The 20,761-nt window shown below is 43.0% G+C and overlaps 1 protein-coding gene across 2 annotated transcripts in view; it reads left to right on the forward strand.

Moving 5' to 3' along the window:
* Positions 1-2,716: 2,716 nt before the first annotated feature.
* The window catches only part of Klhl7 (kelch like family member 7), a 60,721-nt gene continuing 42,676 nt past the window's right edge, over positions 2,717-20,761 (forward strand). Inside the window, exon 1 of one of the 2 annotated variants that reach the window (XM_021163177.2) lies at positions 2,717-3,006. In XM_021163177.2, the coding sequence (XP_021018836.1) occupies positions 2,887-3,006 (120 nt within the window). In that variant the 5' untranslated portion in view covers positions 2,717-2,886. Of the gene's footprint in view, positions 3,007-3,180; positions 3,420-20,761 lie in introns of those variants that run through there. The other variant, XM_029477286.1, reaches the window with a different exon arrangement.

The raw sequence follows: 20,761 nt of genomic DNA on the forward strand, positions 1-20,761 counted from the left end.
CAGAATGTAAGCTTAGCGACCCTTGGCTTCTACCTTCCTAAGGTTAAGGGTGCAGAAACTTCCTAAAATACATACACATATGAAGTTAATCTAAAAGAAATCACCAAATGACAGGGGACACAGAGTTTCAGCTGGCCTTCTCTTGTCATCAAATTAAACTTCCAGGACCGTGATTGGGTTACATCCCATTGAGCTGTTGGCCAATGGGGTCTTATTGTAATCCCCGACCAACCCAGGCTGTTACCAAGACGACAGGCTGCTCTCCACAAACTGACAGCAAGACCCTAATGCTGAAGACAGCATCCATACAACTCATTGAACATGGGAATGTCAAGCTGGAACCTACATAGAGCTTTTGCCCCTTTGTGCTATGTACAGAAAGTATTCTTCACGCTACCAAAAGAGAAACATAAACACCAAACCAGCAACAAACTCTTTATCTACAATGGTGTACTGCCTACAAGTTATGCTAGGGTAATGATGGCACGAAGCTTCTGGAGTAACCAACCAACTCTGCTTGGGTGGTCCATACTATTTGGGTGGCCAAGAACCAGAGACTAGATAGCCCAGGGACCTAGGATAAAATCAAATAATACTAGTCTAGAAAAAAAAAAAGAGAAAACAGTGTAGTAATAAAATACAAATAATATTTATTACTCTAAAAAATTCTGTTGTACTCATAAATTAGTGCCTTGTTCAGCCATCATCAGAGAAGCTTCCTCCTGAAGCAGATGGAAACAAATATTGGGACCCAGGCATTACAATGAGAGTGAGAGACCTTGGAACACTCAGCTCTAAATAGTATGTCTCCAACAAATCCCTTCCATCAGAGCTCAGGGAACTCTGCAAAAGAGCACAGAAAGAGCGCAAGAGCCAGAGGGGATGGAGGACACCAAGGAAACAAGGACCACTAATTAGTATGAGCAAAGCTCACAGGAACTCACAGAGACTGACACAGAATGCACAAGGTCTGCATGGGTCTGCACCAGGTCCTCTGCTTAGATAGTATGGCTTTTCAACTTAGTGGGTTTTTGTTGTTGTTTAAATTCCTGTCTGTGAACAAGTGGGTCTCTTATTCTTGTGTCTTCTCAAGGGTTTTCTTCCTTCTGTTAGGTTGCCTTGTCCAATCTCAAAGTAATGGGTCTTGTTTTATCTTATATTTTATTTTGTTGTATTTTTTAAAAAGTGAATGCATGAATGTATGAAAACCACTAGGATGAAGGTAAGAACTAAACTGTCATTTATACCTGCTGTGAGAGGGAAAACCAGTTTTGTTTAATGGCGTGACACTGGTGTATACCAATCACTCCAGAGAAGGTCTCATTTTCAGGAGTAGTTGACAAACATATAATAGACTCCAGCTTTGTGTGTGTGTGTGTGTACACTCGCATGCACAAGCACACATGCACTTTTCTTTAGTTACAACTTGGTGTTTGTTTTTCTTTTGGGGTGTCATTTTATATGTTTTCTTGGCTGTGTTACAGTATTGGATTTGTTTGTTTGACAAACAACTTAAAAGTTGGGTGAGTAGGGACAGGAAGATCTGGAAGGAGCTGAGGGAGAGGAAAAATATGATCAGAATATATTTAATTTAAAAGTTATCTTAAATAAAACATGTTGAAAGGGGGCGATATATATATAACGTCTAAAACCTCCACAAGGATTTTCCCACTGTGCTGTGGTCCACCAACTTGATGCTCCCACCAGTGTAAATGCCTTAACTCCCCCCCCCTCCTGCAGATAGATATATTTATCTAATCTCTTTTATAAAGAAACATACTGTCCAGGATATGTTGAATCCCTTTTTAGGCCATTGCTGACCCTATACGGCTTAAAATAATTTATTTAATTTTCTTTTAAGCAGTTATTGTTTTAGATCAACAGCAGTCTAGATCATTTTACATAAAACTTGTCTAGTCCTTCATACATCTAGGTAGAAAACTGAGGTTATGTAGAAAGTTCATTACTAGAAATAACGACTTCAGACAGTCCTGTCTATTCCTAAACAGCAAAATAAAAAACTCATTATGAACATGTTTCTGTGAGTTCTAGGATTGAGTTCTGTATTCCAGTAGAACTCCCCGGGGAAACCGCAATAAAGTTGGCTGGAACTGACACCTGATCTCTAGTTTTTTGTTTTTTTGTTTTTTCCAGACAGGGTTTCTCTCAGTGGTCCACCACCCTCTGCCTCCACCACCACCACCACCCACTAGATCTGTTTTAATGAGAAAGACAGCCTACTAAACAGGCAGGCATGTCACGGAGAGGAGAAATCGATAGAAGAATGGTTTTGCTTTCTGAATCTCAAACAAGTAACTCTTGTGCTTATCCTAAATAACCTTTGCCTTGCAGTATGCAATTTTCATGTAATAGTTAATGAGCGCCTACAATGAGCCCCAGTCTGAAAAGGCTGTGAAGAACTGACCCTGTTCTCAGGGAGCTTACGCCATAGGGAGACGTCTTAGTTTGTTCTATCACACAATTATCCAAAATAGATCATCACGAAATCTAAACATGGGAAGTCGGCCTTTGGTAGAAGAAAAGCACACGCGAGCTTGGATCAGGTTGTGTGTGTGTGTGTGTGTGTGTGTGTGTGGGGGGGTACCCACTGGTGAGAACGCCGCACCGCGCGACGCAGTCGGTTGCTAGGGCGTCGCGTGGCTGTGACGCACTGCCCCGCCCCCTCCTCAGAGCGCACCCCCCCCCCGCCCGACCCAGTGCGCATGCTTGGGACTCCCTTCGCTTGCAACCGTGGCCGAGTTGGCTTCGTCTCGTCCTCCTTCGGCGCTCCCGCAGCTCTCCGCGCCCCGCCGCCGAAGCCGTGCTCCAGACTGCCGCGTGTGGCGGGCAAACCGTCGCCGCGAACCCGCAGAGGGCAAAGAGAGGATGGCCACCTCCGGCGTGGAAAAGAGTAGCAAGAAGAAAACTGAGAAGAAACTTGCGGCTCGCGAAGAAGCCAAGCTGCTGGCGGGGTTCATGGGCGTCATGAACAACATGAGGAAACAGGTGCGGGCGGTGCGGGGCGGTGCGGTGGGCAGGGGCCCGGCGGAGGCTGGCGGCGGGGCCGGCGCCTTGGCTGACGGCCTGCTCCGCCACGGGGCTTCCGAGGCCCGCTGGACGGGGACTCCTGCGGCGGGCGGGGGGCCTCCGGGGCGGTTGTGTAACCGGTCTCATCCAGTTCCCCGTGAGGCCTGGAGCCGTGCGGTGTCATCTGGAGCTCTGGGAGGGAGGCTCCCCGCCCCGCCGCCCTGTCACCCAAGTGGCACGAGTTGATAAATCACCTGTCATTTAGGGCGACGCCAGTCACCAGTAAATAGCAGTTTTCTAAGGGTTCTGGCGCCACTGTTAACCAAGAGGATCTCTTTGTGCTGTCTCTGATTTTGCTGTGTATTGGAGAAACCTCAGCATTTGGTTGAAAGGTGGGTTATGAAAGGCACGGCTTAACGATGGAGACGGTCGATAGGTGTTTGAATTGACTAGATTATAACCTCCAATAGACCGGTAAGCAGGGGAACACCACTTGGTTGGTTTTTGGTTCCATGAGTTTTACTTGGTAGAGAACACAATATGGATTCTGGGGATGTTTGTCAGTTTATTGACTCTGAAATCTGTTTTTCAAGAGGACGAAGCACTGCATAAGCTTGAGTGATTGAAAAACCTAATTCGCCTTTCTGACGCTTTTGCTGTGAGTATGGGCAGCAAAAGAATCTTAAGATTTATTTCGGAAGATACCAACTCCTGATTTCTTAAAGCCAAACACTGGTCGCAGCAGTCTTCTCTTTGTTCACAAGCTGGCACACTGCTCTGGTTGCAGTGGATAGATACTATGTTCTCAATGCCTATATCTTTTCTGGTTTTTATGCTGAAATAGCTGTGAATGACTGGCTTCTTTATTAAAATGCATCTCTTTTCATATTCGTGTTCTTTTTGTGTAACCTTTTTGAGATCTACAGAATTGATGATTTGAGATTGCAAGTGTCTTTGATGTGTACCTCTAGTGGTAATTAAATCGAACTCACTGGTGCTTAAATTTGTTTAAGCTCATTCTGGTATACTCCTACTATCCTGAACTGTGGCATCTGTGGGCTGGAGGTTTGTAAAGCATTACCTCATTCCTTAGATGGCTGCAACAAAGTCACAGCATCAGGTGTTACGAGAAGATGGTCTGAACCAACATGTTATTTAGTTCTTTGATTTTAAAATTAATTCATATTTCTTAGACTTAGCTTTAGAATATTGTGACATCTTTTTTGTTAAAATAGAAATACAGTTATGAGAGTTATTGAAAAAATCAAGGTTATGCTATTGACTACAAAGAAGAATATGGATATTTGGTGAGCACTCAGGGATCTGACCCTTCTACTGTGGCTAATTTAATCTGTCTTATGGTGTATTTCAGACTCCTGTAGCATTTTTATCAACTTGGAGGATTCCTGCATTTAACAAAGATGCATAGTACTATTTTGTACTGATTTACGTTGTTTAGTTTTGTTGAGCTATTATAGACTCCTAGAGCATTTTAATCACCTTAATGGATTCGTGTATTTTTCTTTGTTTTATGGTTTTATTGCCAAGTTCTGATGCTTGCTGGGGCTGGAACACGGACCTCTTTTTTTTTTTTTTTTTTTTTCTGGAGACAGGGTTTCTCTGTGTAGCCTCTGCCTCTCAAGTGCTGGGATTAAAGGCGGAACATGGACCTCTTACTCAAAGCATTTTCACTGTAGTTTCTTTGGTTGCTTAATCTTGTCTGTCCTAGAACTTGGTCTATAGATTAGGATGGCCTTGAACTCAGAGATCTGCCTGCCTCTGCCTCCTGAGTGCTGGGATTGATTAAGGGGGGGAATACTGTGTCTGGCCCTGAACTTTTTCACAAATTGAAAGATTCATTGGATGGAGTCTTGCCCTGAGGTCACCACTCCTTATATTACATTTAGAATCAGGCTTTTTAAACTTTTCATCTCCTTGAGCACAAGGACCATTACACTTACTGGTGCCCCTTTTCTCTTCAAACTGTACATTTTATATATTTTCCTTGCTCATCTTCTTCCTTTTTATTATAGATCTATATAAAAGTGGCTCTGATAACCACACAGTTAATAGTAGGATATTTTGAAATCTCTGCCAAAGCTGTTAATCTATTACCTTCCACTTTAGCTCAGGCAGATTTTTGGACAAAGGTAGTGCCGCAGACCATCCCCTTTTTTTGGTCTCCTATCTGCGCGGAACTGGTCTCTGGTTGCAGGTGGGTGAAGGAGTTGGCGAAAGTGGGTGACAAACAGAGACGACACGAGAGAGCATGTTGAATCTGAGTGTAATTTGTCAAATCAAGCATCAAACTTTTTATACAGAAGATTAACAAGAAACCAGGCGAACACAGGCTAAGTTACAGTGACACAAAACAAAAGGAATGCATACATCAAAAGATGGTGGAGACCAGGCCACATTTACCTCTTAAGAAGGGAGCCAGGTGTAAAGCTAGTCTATTGTTAAGCCCACCACCTGGAGGTTCTGCTCTAGCAGACCTTCTCATGAATACTGCAATACCACAACCCCCCTATTTCCTAGGCCTTGGTAAATTCTTGCATGTGAAGGTAACTTGGCTGTTCTTTTAAGTATCTGTAGGGAATCTCCATTTGTCAGAAGAATTCACCAACTTGCTTCTAATATGCAATGTAGTCGGCTATACCTGGCTGTATTGAAGATTCTAAGTATACTTTGCTAAACTTGCCCTGAGATTTCTAATTCTTATCCAGTAAAATACTGTAAGAAAGCATGCAAGACCCTCCACAATATTGCAGGGAAAATCTGGTGCATTCTAGCTATGGGAATGCCAAGGTTCCAGGAGGCTGAGTTTCCTTGAAACTCTTTGTCTCAGGACTGCTTCCAGATTTCCAAACCTGTAATGTGAGTCACTACTGGAGTGGATGTAGCAGGGTAGAAAGCAGCTACAATCTTCACCAAAATATCAAAAGCATCGTCTTTAGCCCACATACTGACATTCTTCTCTGGAACCATTTGAGCCAGCCCCACCACCCCATTAACCTACTGTTGTCCCTGTTCCTACTATTATGGCTCATTAAGACCTTAAAACATTCAACTGCTTTACTAGTCCAAAGTCCCAAAACACCATGGCCAAGGCAACCCTTACAAAGGAAAACATTAATTGGGGCTGGCTTACAGATTTCAGAGGTAGCTGAGAATTTTGAATCTGGATCAGCAGGCCGCAGAAAAAGATACTGGGCCTGGCTTGAGCAGTGACACACTTCCTCCAGGAAGGCCAAACCTAACAGTGCCACCTTCTATGAGTCTGTGGGGGCCATTTTCATGAAAATCACATTTTTAAAAAAGATGTATAGTTTCATTTTGTAGTAGTTATTGTTCATATAGTGTTGCTCATGACACAGGGAAGATTTAACTAAGAATGACTGACAAGGGCAGTTGATGGGGGTAGGTTGAAGCACAAGCCAAGAAAAGGCTTGAGTTTTAGAAGTGTTCTTGTTCTTTGGTAAATACTTTGTATCTCAAATTTGGGTTATATTTTGTTTCAATTTAAACCTTATTGCATTGCCAATGAAGAAAATGAGTGCTTGGGTGACAATAGCCCTCTGCACAGACCCTGAAACATTCTTTTAAGATTTCCAAACAGGTGGAGATTAGCATACCACAATTCCAGTCCCTACCCTACCTGCTAATTTGTTTATGGATTTAGGTAACACAATTTTGGTCATTTCTTTTATGTACTGCTATGAGGTCATTATTTTGTTTCTATAACAAAATAATCAAAGGTTAGTAATTATGAAGAAAACAATTATTTAGTTTTCGATTTTGGAAGTCCAAGACATTACCAATATCTGTTCAACACCTGTTGGGTACTATATAGTACACCATGAAAATCAGAAAGGAATCGGCCTTGTGTTAGAGAACAACTGAGACTGCGGGGGATGTGACAGGCATTCTTATAAAAATTCACTCATACAACTAAGCTACTCATTTGTTTTTAAAGAGCTTTTGTTTTTTTTAAAGAGTATTGTGTACATGTAGATAGTAGATAGTACACATGACTGCAGGTGCCTTTAGGGGTATCCCCTGAAGCTGAAGCTACAGGCATTTGTGAAATATCTCACGTGGTGCTAAAACATTAAAAAAAGAGTACTGCTTTGAATGCTTTTTATGTCTTAATGGTGTATATATGTTTATGCTTTTATTGACAAATGCCAAGGAGGGAAGTTACTGAGTTATTACAGAGAGGATACCACATTTGATTTTAGCACACAGCTCTCCAGTTTTCCAACATAATTGTACCAAATGCACACAGCTTGGTATTGATGGCATTTGTTACTTTAGCTCTTCTAATGAGTGAACAATGGCATCTTATTTAATTAGATTGCCACTTGATTTCCCTAATCTTTTGTTTTGATTAATTTCATTAACTAATATAATGAGAAGGCTTGACAAGGCTGGATCATAGTCACTGTTATTCATATATAGTTAATGCACCTTTTTATGTTAATGTCTATGTGTTTCTATTGAAGGGCATGTCTTTAGAATATCATAATTTGCATTTTTTTTTACCATGAAATGAGTTCAAATATATTTACCATTTAAAACCGTATGTTAAACCTCTTATTGGGAGTTCTGTGAGAGAAACACAAAGCCTATTTGAGAATTGGATAGGCTTGCTAGCTACAATTATAAGTGATTTTGCTCAGGGACTTGGACACCCAGGAACCACACAGCTCTGAGGTGGACAGTGTCCCAATGGAAGGGGATCCTTAGACATAGGAGCCTAGGAACCACACAGCTCTGACCTCAGCAGAGGTCTTGCAGCTCCTTGGAGAGGACATCCCCAGCTGAGCTGAGGAGCCTCAGCCCCACTCCACTTCTGCCATCCTTCTCTTCTCTTTATTGCTCCTTGGCTTCTTCCAATGAGACAGTTACTCCAGGCAGCAAGTCTCATAAAAGAGATTTCTTGGAGTGTTGCAGGATATTTGAACACATTGTGAACCCCAAGATTATGAACTGGCCAAACCTTGTGGTATGGCTTAGCCCTAAGACAGACTGTTAACCCAAGAACTTTGTTTATTGTAAACAAGTACTTGTGTGGCTTCACCCTAGCATACCCCTTCAATCCAAGAGTAAAGTGACCCTAGGTAGAGGGACAGAGAACAAGCAACCAGCTGAGAGGGAGTGAACATAAGCAGAAAGGAGGGACAGAGTCGGAAGGTATTTAAAACAGTGGAGAATTCTGGAGAAAGTCTTTTCCTTCTGGGACATCTGTGGACTAGGAAGGTCAGCTGGGCCCCTCTGAGCTCACAGGCTTGCACCACAGCATCTGGCTCTTGAGTCTTCATTTGGTAAAATCTGATGATTGGAGGGCTTGGAGGGATGAAATCCAGGGATGGCTGCCCTCTGCTTCCAGGAGTGCACAGCAGGGAACTGAACAAAAGGCAGGGCTTGCCTGGGGCGTGGTGGGTCACGCCTTTAATCCCAGCACTTGGGAGGCAGAGACACACAAATTTCTGAGTTCCAGGACAGCCAGGGCTACACAGAGAAACCCTTGTCTCAAAAAACACAAACAAAACAAACAGAAAAGGCGGGGCTTATATAGGATTTCATAGGAGGTGGAGCTTTTTAGGGCAAGAGATCTCCAGATAGAGGATTGGTGGGATTTCAAGTACTGAGTTTAGGAAGCTCAGGGATTGGTGGAGTTTTGTGGGAAGCTCAGGGATCGGTGGCAGTTTTTTTACCCCTTCCCTTTGCATTAGGCCCATGGGTTAGGCTGGAAAGTCCTGGCTGCAGGTGGCTTTGGCTGAGGCACCATATCTGTGGAGCTGCTTGGGGAGGCTGGAGAGGAGGTGGTGCCTGTGATAGCTCCTGTTGGTCAGCTTCTGCAGTGGCATTTTATGAGGACTGTATGCTGAGGTAGGAAAGTCAGCTCCTGAGGAACAGCTCCCGTTGATGCAAGAAAAGAGAAGCACCACTGTGGACAGCTCCTGTGAGCTAGGTCCTGCTGAGGTTGGAGAGGAGGTCTGCCACCGTGGACAGCTCCTGTAACAGCTATAGGCTGAAGGTGTTGTGGTGCCTTAGCTTTGACAGGAACCACCATTTCAGCAGCTCCTGTAGGACTTCCTTCTGCAGCTGTGGGGTAGGCTGGGATGGAAAGGAGGGGCCAGTCTCTGATTTGATCGCATTTGAGGCACACCGCTCAGGGATTACAAAAATGACTATGATTCTGGAGTTTCCTGTGTTGTGTTTTGTAAAGAGCTTTTTTTAGTTTAGTTTTTTTACATGAGCACATTTTATTTGATCAAATCAATTCTTCACTCTCCCCTCCAACTCCAGATTCTCTTGTGCCCCCTTCCCTATATCAGCTTCTCGCCAACATAAAACTTGCAGGACAACACTGATTGGACTTGCTGTAAGGCTAACTAAATCAGGGCACCTACCCCTGAAGACACCTGACTGTTCCCTGGCATCCATGCAGCAGCTCACAGAGGAAGGAGTGCAGCTTTGGGTAACATCTAGAGTTGTTGAGAGGTCGTGAGTGCTACTGCCTGTTGTGCTCCGAGGTCGGTGTGTGGGTAGGGGATGAGTCCTCCACAGTGACTTCATCCCTGCACTTTGGTCCTTTTCGGTCTTGTGTATTAACTCCCATCCACTGGCAAGAGAAGCTTCTGTGAGGAGGTGAGCTCTGGACTCGTCTCGGGCTAGAAACAAGCACTTAGGAGGCACTTAGATGTACTAGGTCACTTTAACAAAAGGCTAGGAGTACTTTTTTCTAGTTACTGGTTCTTGGCCAAGTTTACAGTATGGGTCATCAGTTTCCTGATGTTAAGCAGGTATTAAATCTAACATGCCATGATAAAAGCAATTTGATGAGAAGGTTTTTGTTCTTAAGATTAATTTATTTATATATGTGAGTACACTGTTGCTGTCTTCAGACACACCAGAAGAGGGCACCAGATCTTTTTATGGATGGTTGTGAGCCACCATGTGGTTGCTGGGAATTGAACTCAGGACCTCTGTGAGAACAGTCAGTGCTCTTAACGGCCGAGTGGTCTCTCCAGCCCGAAAAATTTTAGTTTAAGCTGATGGTTCCAGAGGAATAGAGTCCGTTACGGTAGGGAAGGCATGGCCGCAGAAAGAAAACAGATCAATTTTAGTTTCAGCTACTTGCAGGAAGGAGAGGGGAAGGGAAGGAGAACAGGAAGCCGGGGTAGACTGTACCTCTTGTATCTAAATCAGCCTCCCCTTTAGTTTTGGGGAGTTATTTGAAGGTCTATTCTGTATCTGTGATCTGGAGTTGTTCTCATTTGTCTGTGCCCATGATTCATATATCGAGTCTTTCATGACGTTCAAAGTTTCTTCATATTTATTTCTTGGGGGGTTTTGTTGTTTTGTTTTTGTTTTTGTTTTTGTTTTTTTTTTTACACAATCATCTTCTATATATAGTTTAGTGGGCAATAGTCTACCTTGTCTGCATGTCCAGACAGTCTGTCATCTACGTGAGCTACATGTTGATTTTGCTTTCCTCTGAATTTTCTGACAGGCTGTTGAAATTTTTTTTTTCCATCTTAACTTAAGCCTTTGTTTTCTTCAGTATTTCAGATTCTTTGTTGAATTCACTCTTTATATCCCAACATATTTATATTCACATATTATATATATTTATACCTCAAGTATATTTATATTTGTATCATTATTTCAGTCAGTTGTTTGTATTGCCTCAGGCTAAATGATAAGTTTATTCCTGCCCTCTTTACATTCATTCAGCTGTTTGTTTCCCCGCTTATACTCTTAGACAGTGTTTATAATTGTTCTTTTCAGTTCTGTCTTGAGATTTATCTGGGTTCTCTTTGGGGATTATTACTGTAGGATTGGTGATTTTGGTGTTTGCTGAGACTTGGGCATCTAGAGTTAGGGTTGTTGATTATATGTTTGATACTTCTAGTTCAGTTGTTGAGTGGAGTTCCGGCAGGTTTCAGATTATGTAGGAATACAGAGCTGCTCAGCACCCTAAGATGCTTGGTGTTGATTTGTGAGTGGGGAGGCTGGAATGAGTGTTTCTAACTCCCTGGCTATCGAGAGGTCATTGGGGATGAGGTGGTTGTGTATGAGCTTAGTTAGGTGAGATCTCTGGATAGATGTCAGGAAGCGAGACCAAGATGTACTAATAGTAATGGTGACTAGTTGCTAAGGGAAGGTCTGGTGCAGGTGGCATGGGTGGGTGAGGGTGGGCTTACTGCCAGCATCATGGGTGAGGCTTGATGCTGGGACTGAGTGAAGTCCCTGAGCAACACATCACAAAAGCTGTCAAAGTGATGGCAGATCCCTCCTTCCGGCCCCAGCCTAAGGCCACAGAGGTAAAATGTCCTACAGGAGCTGTCCAAAATGGCAGCTTTTGTTCTATGACAGTACCACATCATCATCTCAGTCTGCAGCCCTCGCAGGCTCTGTGGGAGCTGTCCATGGTGGCTCATTGCCTTTCCTGCCTCAGCCTACTTCCAGCATGAGTAGCTGTCCGCAGATGAGAACTTCCTCCTTCAGCTTTCCTGAAACACCATCGCAGGAGCTGTCCACAGTGGCAGCTCTCCAGCCTCCTCCTCAGCCCCCAGTAGTTCCACCAGAGATGGCACCTCTGCAAAAGCCAGCTGTAGCCAGGAAGGACTTCCCATCATAACCAAGGCCTGATGCAGGGAAAAGGGGGTGAAAAAAAATCCCTAAGCTACCCCAAGCTCACGACTTGAAAACTCCAATCTTCACTCTGGAAATCACTCCAATCTCTGCCGTGAGAAGCTCCATCCCTCAGAATTCCTATATAAGTATTGTCCCCTTGTCCAGTTTCCTGCTGACTACTCCCAGGAGCAGAGGGCAGCCATCCCTGGATTCATCCTTCCACACCGTGGACCCTCCAATAAACCTCTTTCGTGAATTTTCTGCCTGGTGTGACTCTCTTGTAGAAAGAAGCCAAGAAGAGTCAATAAAGAGAAGAAGGGAAGAAGGGAAGAGAAGGAGCAGGGCTGAGGCTCCCAGGCTGCTCAGCTCAGCTGAGGACACCCTTCCCTGGGAGCGGCAATGCTTCTGCTCTCAGAGCTGTAAGGTTCCTGAGCTTCTGTGTCTCAGGATGCCCTTCCACTGGGACACTTCCACCTGAGAGCTGTGTGGTTCCTGGGCCCCCCTTGTCATAGGATGCCCTTTTATCCAAGCAGAAACACTTACACTGAGTCCAGGGAACAGTTCACTGGGAGATGGATGGAGGAGCTATGGGGACTTAATAAGTAACAGAGCCCTCAAGTGCTGCTGAGCCAGGGATTAAGTCCTGGTAAAAGCAGCATGGGAGAGGAAGAAAGGAGACCTACCAGACTTAGCCACCAGACTTTAATCATTGCATTGTTGTCCTCATAGGTTCCGCAGATCTATCATGTCCTGCCTATAAAAACAGTATTACCACAGCACTAGGCTCTGCCACCAACTGCAGCTTGAAACAGTAACCAGGCACTTACAGACTAAAACTGCCATGATTTTTGAGTGATTGAGCACAGTGAAATGAATCTTGAGGAAACCAACTTCCTAGGAAGCCCTTTGGGAGCAGGGTGTCTTACAGGTTCTCTTTCCTTAAGAGGAAGTCATTCAAGTGACTTTAATACACCCAGATCTTTGAGCCTGGAGTGGTTGGAGCTTGGCCAGTCCTTGAGACCCTCTTAAGGCATCTTTCCTGTTGTCCTGATGCTAAGTTTCCAATTGCTTCTTAGCAATAGCTCTAACTTTTCAGAAACCAGGTCTTCTTGGCCTCCAACTTTACACGGGCTTTTCTGGCCGAATTGCAAGTCTTTCTGCTTCAATTTTAGTGTAAACTTGGCTAAAAATATCCTGCCTCCCTCCTACAGTCTAAATGCTATTCATTCTGGCAACAGAGAAACCATTCTATAGAAGTTAAGTGACCCAGGTGTGGTGGCACATACTTTTAATCCCAGCATTCTGGAGCTAGAGGCAGGCAAATCTTTGTGAGTTCCAGGTCAGCCAAGTCAACAGGTTCTTACATGTTGTATGCTTTCTCTCCAGGAGAACCAGGGCTAGGTAGAGAGACAGTAAAAAACAAGATAAAATTACATGAAATTAGATCTTTTTCCTTATAGGAAATCAACATCAGCACATATTGTATAAAATTTTTTAAACTTTTTTTTTTTTTTAAGATTTACTTTTTTATGTAAGTACTCTGTCGTTGTCTTAAGACATTCCAGAAGAGAGTGTGGGATCCCATTACAGATGGTTGTGAGCCACCATGTGGTTGCTAGGAACTGAACTCAGGACCTCTGGAAGAGCAGTCAGTGCTCTTAACCACTGAGTCATCTCTCCAGCCCATGGATTTCATTCTTACATTCTTCTCCACGCATATAGTGTTCTTTGGTTGTATTCACCTACTCCTATCCCTACACATTATCCCCCTTCTGTTGTGAGAAATACTTAAAAAGGTGGACAGACATGTTCCCGTGCTTGTGCCTCCAACTCTGCCCTGGCGCCTGGCTGGCCATGCACTGGCGGCCATTGGCTGACCTGTTTTATCTCGTGGAGACTGACTCAGAACTCCTCAGTCTCTCCACCCAGCTCGCTAGGTACCCATTGGCAGGTCGTTGCCATGCCAACCTTGTGTTTCACATACCCCACAGCCTTTGTGGTGCATATCAGGCAAACCCACGCTTTGCCACCTGTACCTTTCTCTCTTGAACCCAGATGAGCTGTCTCATGAAGGAAAACGCAACACCAACTTAGTTCAGAAACAGTGGTAACTCAATCTCTGGGTGCAACAACTAAAACCTAATCTCGTGAGCCCTATCAAAATCTGATTCCTCCTGTGGCGAATCATTGCAGATCCTCCATGATACTGGGAAACTCTAGCAGTCACAGCTTACCCCCCTGCTGTCCCATTTCAAAATGGACCCAACCCCCTTCTGCTTCCTCTCTTCCTCTGTCAACCCAGAAGTCCCGCCTATTCACCCAGTGATTGGCTCCTTTACTCATTAGGTCTTGCGCTCGTCCAACTTGACCAGCAAGAACACAATGCTGCAACAGGATCCTTCTGCATATGTTTATTGGGAGAGCTTGATTGTAGAGGCGAAGAGACCCCGAGCCCAGAACTGGTGCTGCTTATATAGGCCTAGGAGAGGCATGTCTCACATCCGGATTGGTTATGCACTATACCTCATTTGCATGTTCCTCATCTGATTGGCTACTTTCTCTCAGTATCTCACAGAACCTCATTAACATACCTCATTTGCATGTCTCACATCTGATTGGTTATTCTCTCAGTACCTCATTATCATAATTCATTTGCATGTCTCACATCTGATTGGTTATTCTCTCAGTACTTTGCAGAGCCTCATTATCATGCCCGGGCATGTTTTGGTGAAAAACTTTACTGCATAAGTAAGCATTGGTCGTTTGCTCAAACTTATGCATGGTGGCCAGTAGAAGCCTGCGCCACTCTGCAACGGCACATGTGGCTTCCCACAATTAGGGGATTGGCTCCTTTACTCATTAGGGGGTTGGTTCACAAGAACAGCACCAGGCCCCTCCACAATACCCTTTGTCTCCCTCTACCCCTCCCTGGTCCCTTCCTCTTTCTTCCCAAATGAGATTAAGACCCTTTGAGAATAGATTCTGTTGCTTTAAAAAGAAACTATAAATCTACTGGAATGTTCTATTTCTCTCTCTTTCTCTGTCTGTGTGTATGTACATGCACACATTAATATTGGAAGCAGAGGTAAAAGGTCTGAGGGAATTGAAAGAGAACGTATTTTGATTTTCACTTCATTCAAAAGAAAAAAGGGCATGTTGAATTCATCTATCATATTATAACTTTGCACAATGAGAGAGAATAAATACAAAGTAAAATGTAAAACATTGCTTGATAGAACAGATCATATTTTGTTTGTTTTCAAGACAGGGTTTCTCTGTGTAGCCCTGGCTGTCCTGGCAATTGATCTGTAATCCAGGCTGACCTCAAACTCAGAGATTCCCCTGCCTCTGGAATTAAAGATGTGTGCTACCACACCTGGCTCAGCACAGATAATTTTCAAAGGAAAAAAGTCTTAGCTTTGGCTACGACAGGTTGCGTGCACCCCCACCCCACCCCCAATCTTTGGTCTTTAGGGTGTCAGACAAAATCCAGATGGGAGGAATTATCCCTCCAGGGGAACCATTTATCTCTTAAAGTGGAGATGTTTGTCTGTGTACACTGCTGCTTCTCTAGCATATGGTTCATTCTTTCTTCTTGTGCAAAATGTTAGAAATTTGCCAAATAGACTGAGTACCTTGGATTTCTTTTCTTTGTCTGATGTTCATTCTGCATATTTAAGGTTCAGTGTTTGTTTGTATGGACCTTGTGTGGCTGAAGGGTCCCAAGTTCTCTTGAGTGACAGAGCTTCCCTCCTTCATGGGAGAAGTTACCTACCCGTTTGCAGCCAGTGGTTGTGCAAAGCAGATTGTGACCTTGAATCTCCTGACTTTTCTGCACCTTGCATGTGTCTCTTCTAAGCCTATCCCATTGTGGAGTTTCTCTATCTGTAAATCTATTTCCTGAAGGAGTTTTTCCTCTTCATTCTTAATTGGTAGTAGCTGGAGAATATAACAGATGTCTTTAAGGCCTGTGGTTCTATGGGGATAAGTGTCACCTTTAGAGGGTACACCTAAAACTTTATCTTTCCTGGATATTTGAATTGTCCAGACTTTCTGAACAAAGGAGCAGCAAGCATGTTCTTACTCATTTGACACAAAATGGGCAGTGTCTCTAGTGCCTTTTCCCCTCTGTAGCACAAATGCATTTCAAGCAGCCCCAGCTTACTTGCTTGTGTGTTGTATTTGGTAGGTAAAAGGGACATTGATGAGGTATACGTGTGTATGCGCGCATGCATGCACACACACACACCTCTTTTGATTTTGGTTCCAGATGATTGATCTGTTCATAGTTGTTCCTCCATTGCTTTTTTAAAATTGAGTTTTTCCACATTGGAAATTATAAGAGGTCTATGTTTAGAATTGAGGAGTTCTAGAGTCTTATTTCCATAAGTTCTTAGATACATTCCACTGTAGCCTATCCCACTCCTGTCTTCCCACTATTATTGCCTTTTAAAGTACTTAATAATGCAGGAAAAACTCCTCCTTAGCCTTTAAAGGAAGGGCTTTAGCTCGAAGGAAAAATTATTTAGCTTTAAAAAGAATCTTATAAAACTCTGTAGTTCCAGGCTCTATTTCTGAGAGAAAAAGTTTAGTCTTCAACAGAATTCTTCTTTTCTCAACTTTTTTTTTGGTCTATAATGTTGCCCTTTCTTTTAACAAATAACAGAATAGTGTGTCTTGTCCTCCCTTCCCCCAGGTAGTTAAACTATTTCTTTATCTTTCAGAACCATTTGGTCTGACTTATTTTTCCCTTAAAAATTCTCTTCTTCTAATATAGTCTAGTTTTATGTTTTTCCCTATCTTTCTATTTGTATCACTCAGATTGGATGCATGTTCAAGTCTAGTCTTTCATAAGATAAATTGAGGTGGGGGTGTAATCTTGTCAGGCTGTGCCAAGTTGTACCCCTGAGAAATTACACTACACAGCAGATACAATGTAAGAGGTTTATTGATCTAGTGTAAGAAGTTGATTGGGGAAGAGGAGAATGAAAGGCCATTTAGAAAGAGGCGGGGAGACAAGGAGGCATGAGAGAGGACAAGGAGAGAAGGCAGAGAGGGAAGAGAGATCTGGCTTGGCTGGGGCCCTTCTGTGCAGGCATACACCTTTTATGCAACTGGTGATTGTGTAAGCAGCTACTAGGTCACCAGGAGCAAGCCAGTGGAACCGCCTTTTTGCTAACTGCCTTACTTTTCTTTGCGTTTTGGAATTATCATGATTCGCTGAAAGGCTTTAAAATTTATGTCTTCAATTTTACTATGGATTGAGTCTGTTACTGGAACCAAGTCTTGTGCTCCAGGAGATTTGAAGTTTAAAGAAAGTTTATTCAAAATAGAATACAGGAATTGGTACCCTTAAGGTGAGGCTGCACCCAGTTAATCTTGTAACCCGGAAGCCATCAGCAAGTCAAATGTAAGTTAAAGAGGGGATTCCACTCCTGTCCCTAGCAAGCAGAAGAAATGGGCAGGATCAGCCACCTAGTTCTGTTTTTTTCAAGGCATATACATGAAAGTGGCGTGGAACCTTCTTCTGCAGTTCAAGAAAGCTGTGAAGGCTAGGCTGGTGGCAGGGGGAGTTTGTGCATAGAGACCCAGAGAGGCCATTGTATGAAGCCATGAAGATGAACCGGATTGCATTGAAGACCCCTAAGAAAGCTCTCAGAGATGCCAGAGCCAGGGGATGCTGGCTAAGTAGGGGTGCAGACAGGATGTAGAACAAGAGGGAAGTATGCTGCAGTCAGCAAAGCTGGAAGGGAAGAGGCATCTAATATATACTTTGACATCAGACATAGAGATACTGGTTTGAAGTTTACCCTACTGGTTTTCAAACTTACTTTGATCCAGTATTTCTTTACTATGCCTTTCTTTGCTTTTAGAATTGACTATTCTGTGCCATTATATGTTGGATGTATATGATCTGCTTTTTGATTCTACAGGAGGTTACAGTTAAAAGATTACCTTGAGTCTCCAAGAGATTTTGGACTTTTAAGCAGTCTTAAAACTGAAAGACTGTGGGGACTTTTAAAGTTCTACTGAATTCATTTTGCATTATGATAGTGCTACAAGCCTATGGGGGCCAGGGAGTGGAATGTTTGAAAGATAATGGTCTCCATAGGCTTATGTTTGAATTCTTGGGTTTCCTGTTGGTAGAACTATTTGGAAAGGATTACCAGGTATAGCTTTTCTGGGAAGTAGTTGCCCCTTTAATTCCAGTACTTGGGAGGCAGAGGCAGGTGGATCTCTGAGTTCAAGGCCAGCCTGGTCTACAGAACAAGTTCCAGGACAGCTAGGGCTACGGAAAAACAACAACATCAACCAAAAAAACACCTCCAAAATACCCAAAACCCATAAATGAATGAATGAATGAATGAATGAATGAATTGTATGGTTTTGTTGGAATGGGTGTGACCTTGTTGGAGGAGTAGTGTCAAAGGGAGTGAGCTCTGAGATTTCAAAAGCCCACACCAGGTCCCATCTCTGTCCGCCTGCCCCATGCCTTGGCTGTTGTCTTTTTAAATAAAGGACTAAAGGACTAATCCTCTGAAACTGTAAGCAAGCTCCCAATAAATGCTTTCTTCTCTAAGTTGCTTTAGTCATAGTATCTCTTCAGAGCAGTGAACTGTAACTAAGGTAGCAATTTATTTTAACAACTGTAGTGGTTTGAATAGGTATGCCTCATACACTTGTGTTTGAATGCTTGGATGGTAGAAAATGGCACTATTGGAAAGTGTGGCCTTGTTAGAGTAGGTGTAGCCTTGTTGGAGGAATTGTTTCACTGTGGAGGCAGGCTTTGAGGTTATATATACTCAAGTTACACCCAATGACACACACAGTTAGGCCCCTTCTGCTATCTGTGGATCAAGATGTAAACCTCTCAGCTCCATCTTCAGCACGGTGTCTGCCTGTGTGCCTACTATGTTTTCTACCATAATGATAACGGACTATACCTCTGAACTGTAAGCCAGACTAAATTAAATGTTTTTATAAGAGTTGTTGTGGTCATAGTGTCTCTTCACAGCAGTGAAACTCAAACTAAGACAACAAACATAATTCATATCATAACTGAAGATAACATAGGTCAGATGAAATGTTATAATAAATATGAAAGAATAAACTAAGCCCTCTAGAATGTCTTAGGGGGATTTTAACCAAGTTACTATTTCAGTCTGCTTTCTGCTGTGCTAAAACACTGTCATGAACTGGGTAGTTAATAAATAGTGGAAGTTTTGATGAAACAGCAGTTGAGGCAGTATGTGAGGCTGGATTACCTGAGCTACTTGTTTTGTCTTCATTGGTATCTGGTCCTTTTTCTCTGAAAACACATAAACTTTCACAAGTAATATACATTTCTACATTAACACACATATGGAATGTACACTATGCACATATCAGTTAAAGATAGTTCTCTGCTCTATTGTTTGAGACAGTGAAAGATATCTTTCTTAAGTTAGTTTGGAGTGTATAACCAAGCTTCAATATAAATCTCCATCCATGCCATATGAAAAGATGGCATGTAATAATAAGTCATGAGAATGCTGTAGCCAACAAGATTTATGGAAATATATGGACATTTAAGTCTCAGTCAGTCTCAGAGCTATTCCCATGTAGAGGAGCCAGCATATAAATCACATGCCTTCTTGGTCTTGATGATTTCTTTCTTCTTGTCTGCAGCCAAGATCTCCAAGGGGTTTCCTCCTGTCAAATTTGAATTTCTAACAATTTGGGTGTGTCTTAGGATTTTGTTGCTGTGAAACAATAGTATGAACAGAAACTATAACCAAGGCAGCTCTTATAAGGACAACATTTAATTGGGGCTGGCTTACAAGTTCAGAGGTTCAGTTTTACAGGTTCAGGTTTATAGGTTCAGAGCTTGGCAGTGTCCAGGCAGGCATGGTGTGGGAGGATCTGAGAGTTCTACATCTTGTTTCCAAGGCAAACAGGAGAAAACTGGCTTCCAGGCAGCTAGGATGAGGGTCTTAAAGCCAACACCCACAGTGACACACTTCTTCCTACAAACTACACCTATTCCAACAAGGTCACACCTCCAAATAGTGCCACTCCCTGGGTCAAGCATATTCAAACTACCATGCGATGGAAAAGATAGCTTTTCTTGTTGGAACAAATGCAAAATCTCCTCCCCAAGACAACATACTTCCTTTTGTTCCATTCTGGAATTAAGACTCCAATAGGCTGTTCAAATCAGTCCTTTCTAAAATTCAGAACTTTTTAACAGCCTTACAACCTGTTTCATTGACTTTTAAAAAATTCAGAGGCGGTATCCCAGGTCCCTAAGGGACCAGTCTATGCAGGAGAGCCTGCGGACTGCAGAAGCAACATAGCTTCTGGGACAGGCCCCGTTTTGGGCCTTCATCTTCAGTCCCGAAGCAGATTTGAGCTCCAGACATCTGTGCTCCTTCCCCATGAGAGAAGTGGCCTGCAGAGAGAGTACTCTGACCACTGAGACTCAGGAGAGAATTGGACTCCCAGGAGTGCTGACAGAGGCTACAAGAATCACAGGAGGAACAAGCTCCAGCCAGAGACAGCTAAAACAACTAACTCCAGAGATTATCAGATGGTGAAAGGCAAACATAAGAATCTTACTAACAGAAACCAAGACCGCTCACCATCATCAGAACCCAGCACTCCCACCTCAGTGAGTCCTGGATACCCCAACACACTGGAAAAGCAAGATTTGGTTTTAAAATCGTATCTTATGATGCTGGTAGAGGATTTTAAGAAGGAAATTAATAACTCACTTAAAGAAATACAGGAGAACACGGCTAAACAGGTAGAAGGCCTTGAAGAGGAAGCACAAAAATCCCTTAAAGAATTACAGGAAAACAAAACCAAAAGGTGATGAAATTGAACAAAACCATCCAAGATCTAAAAAGGGAAGTAGAAACAATAAAGAAAATCTAAAGGGAGACAACTCTGGAGATAGAAACCCTAGGAAAGAAATCAGGAACCATAGATGCGAGCATCAGCAACAGAATACAAGAGATGGAATAGAGAATCTCAGGTTCAAAAGTTTCCATAGAAAACATGGACACAGCAATAAAAAAAAAAAAAAAAAAAAAAAAAAAAAAAA

The sequence above is a fragment of the Mus caroli genome, chromosome 5 (assembly GCF_900094665.2).
Source record: "Mus caroli chromosome 5, CAROLI_EIJ_v1.1, whole genome shotgun sequence".
In the NCBI taxonomy this organism is placed as follows: domain Eukaryota; kingdom Metazoa; phylum Chordata; class Mammalia; order Rodentia; family Muridae; genus Mus; species Mus caroli.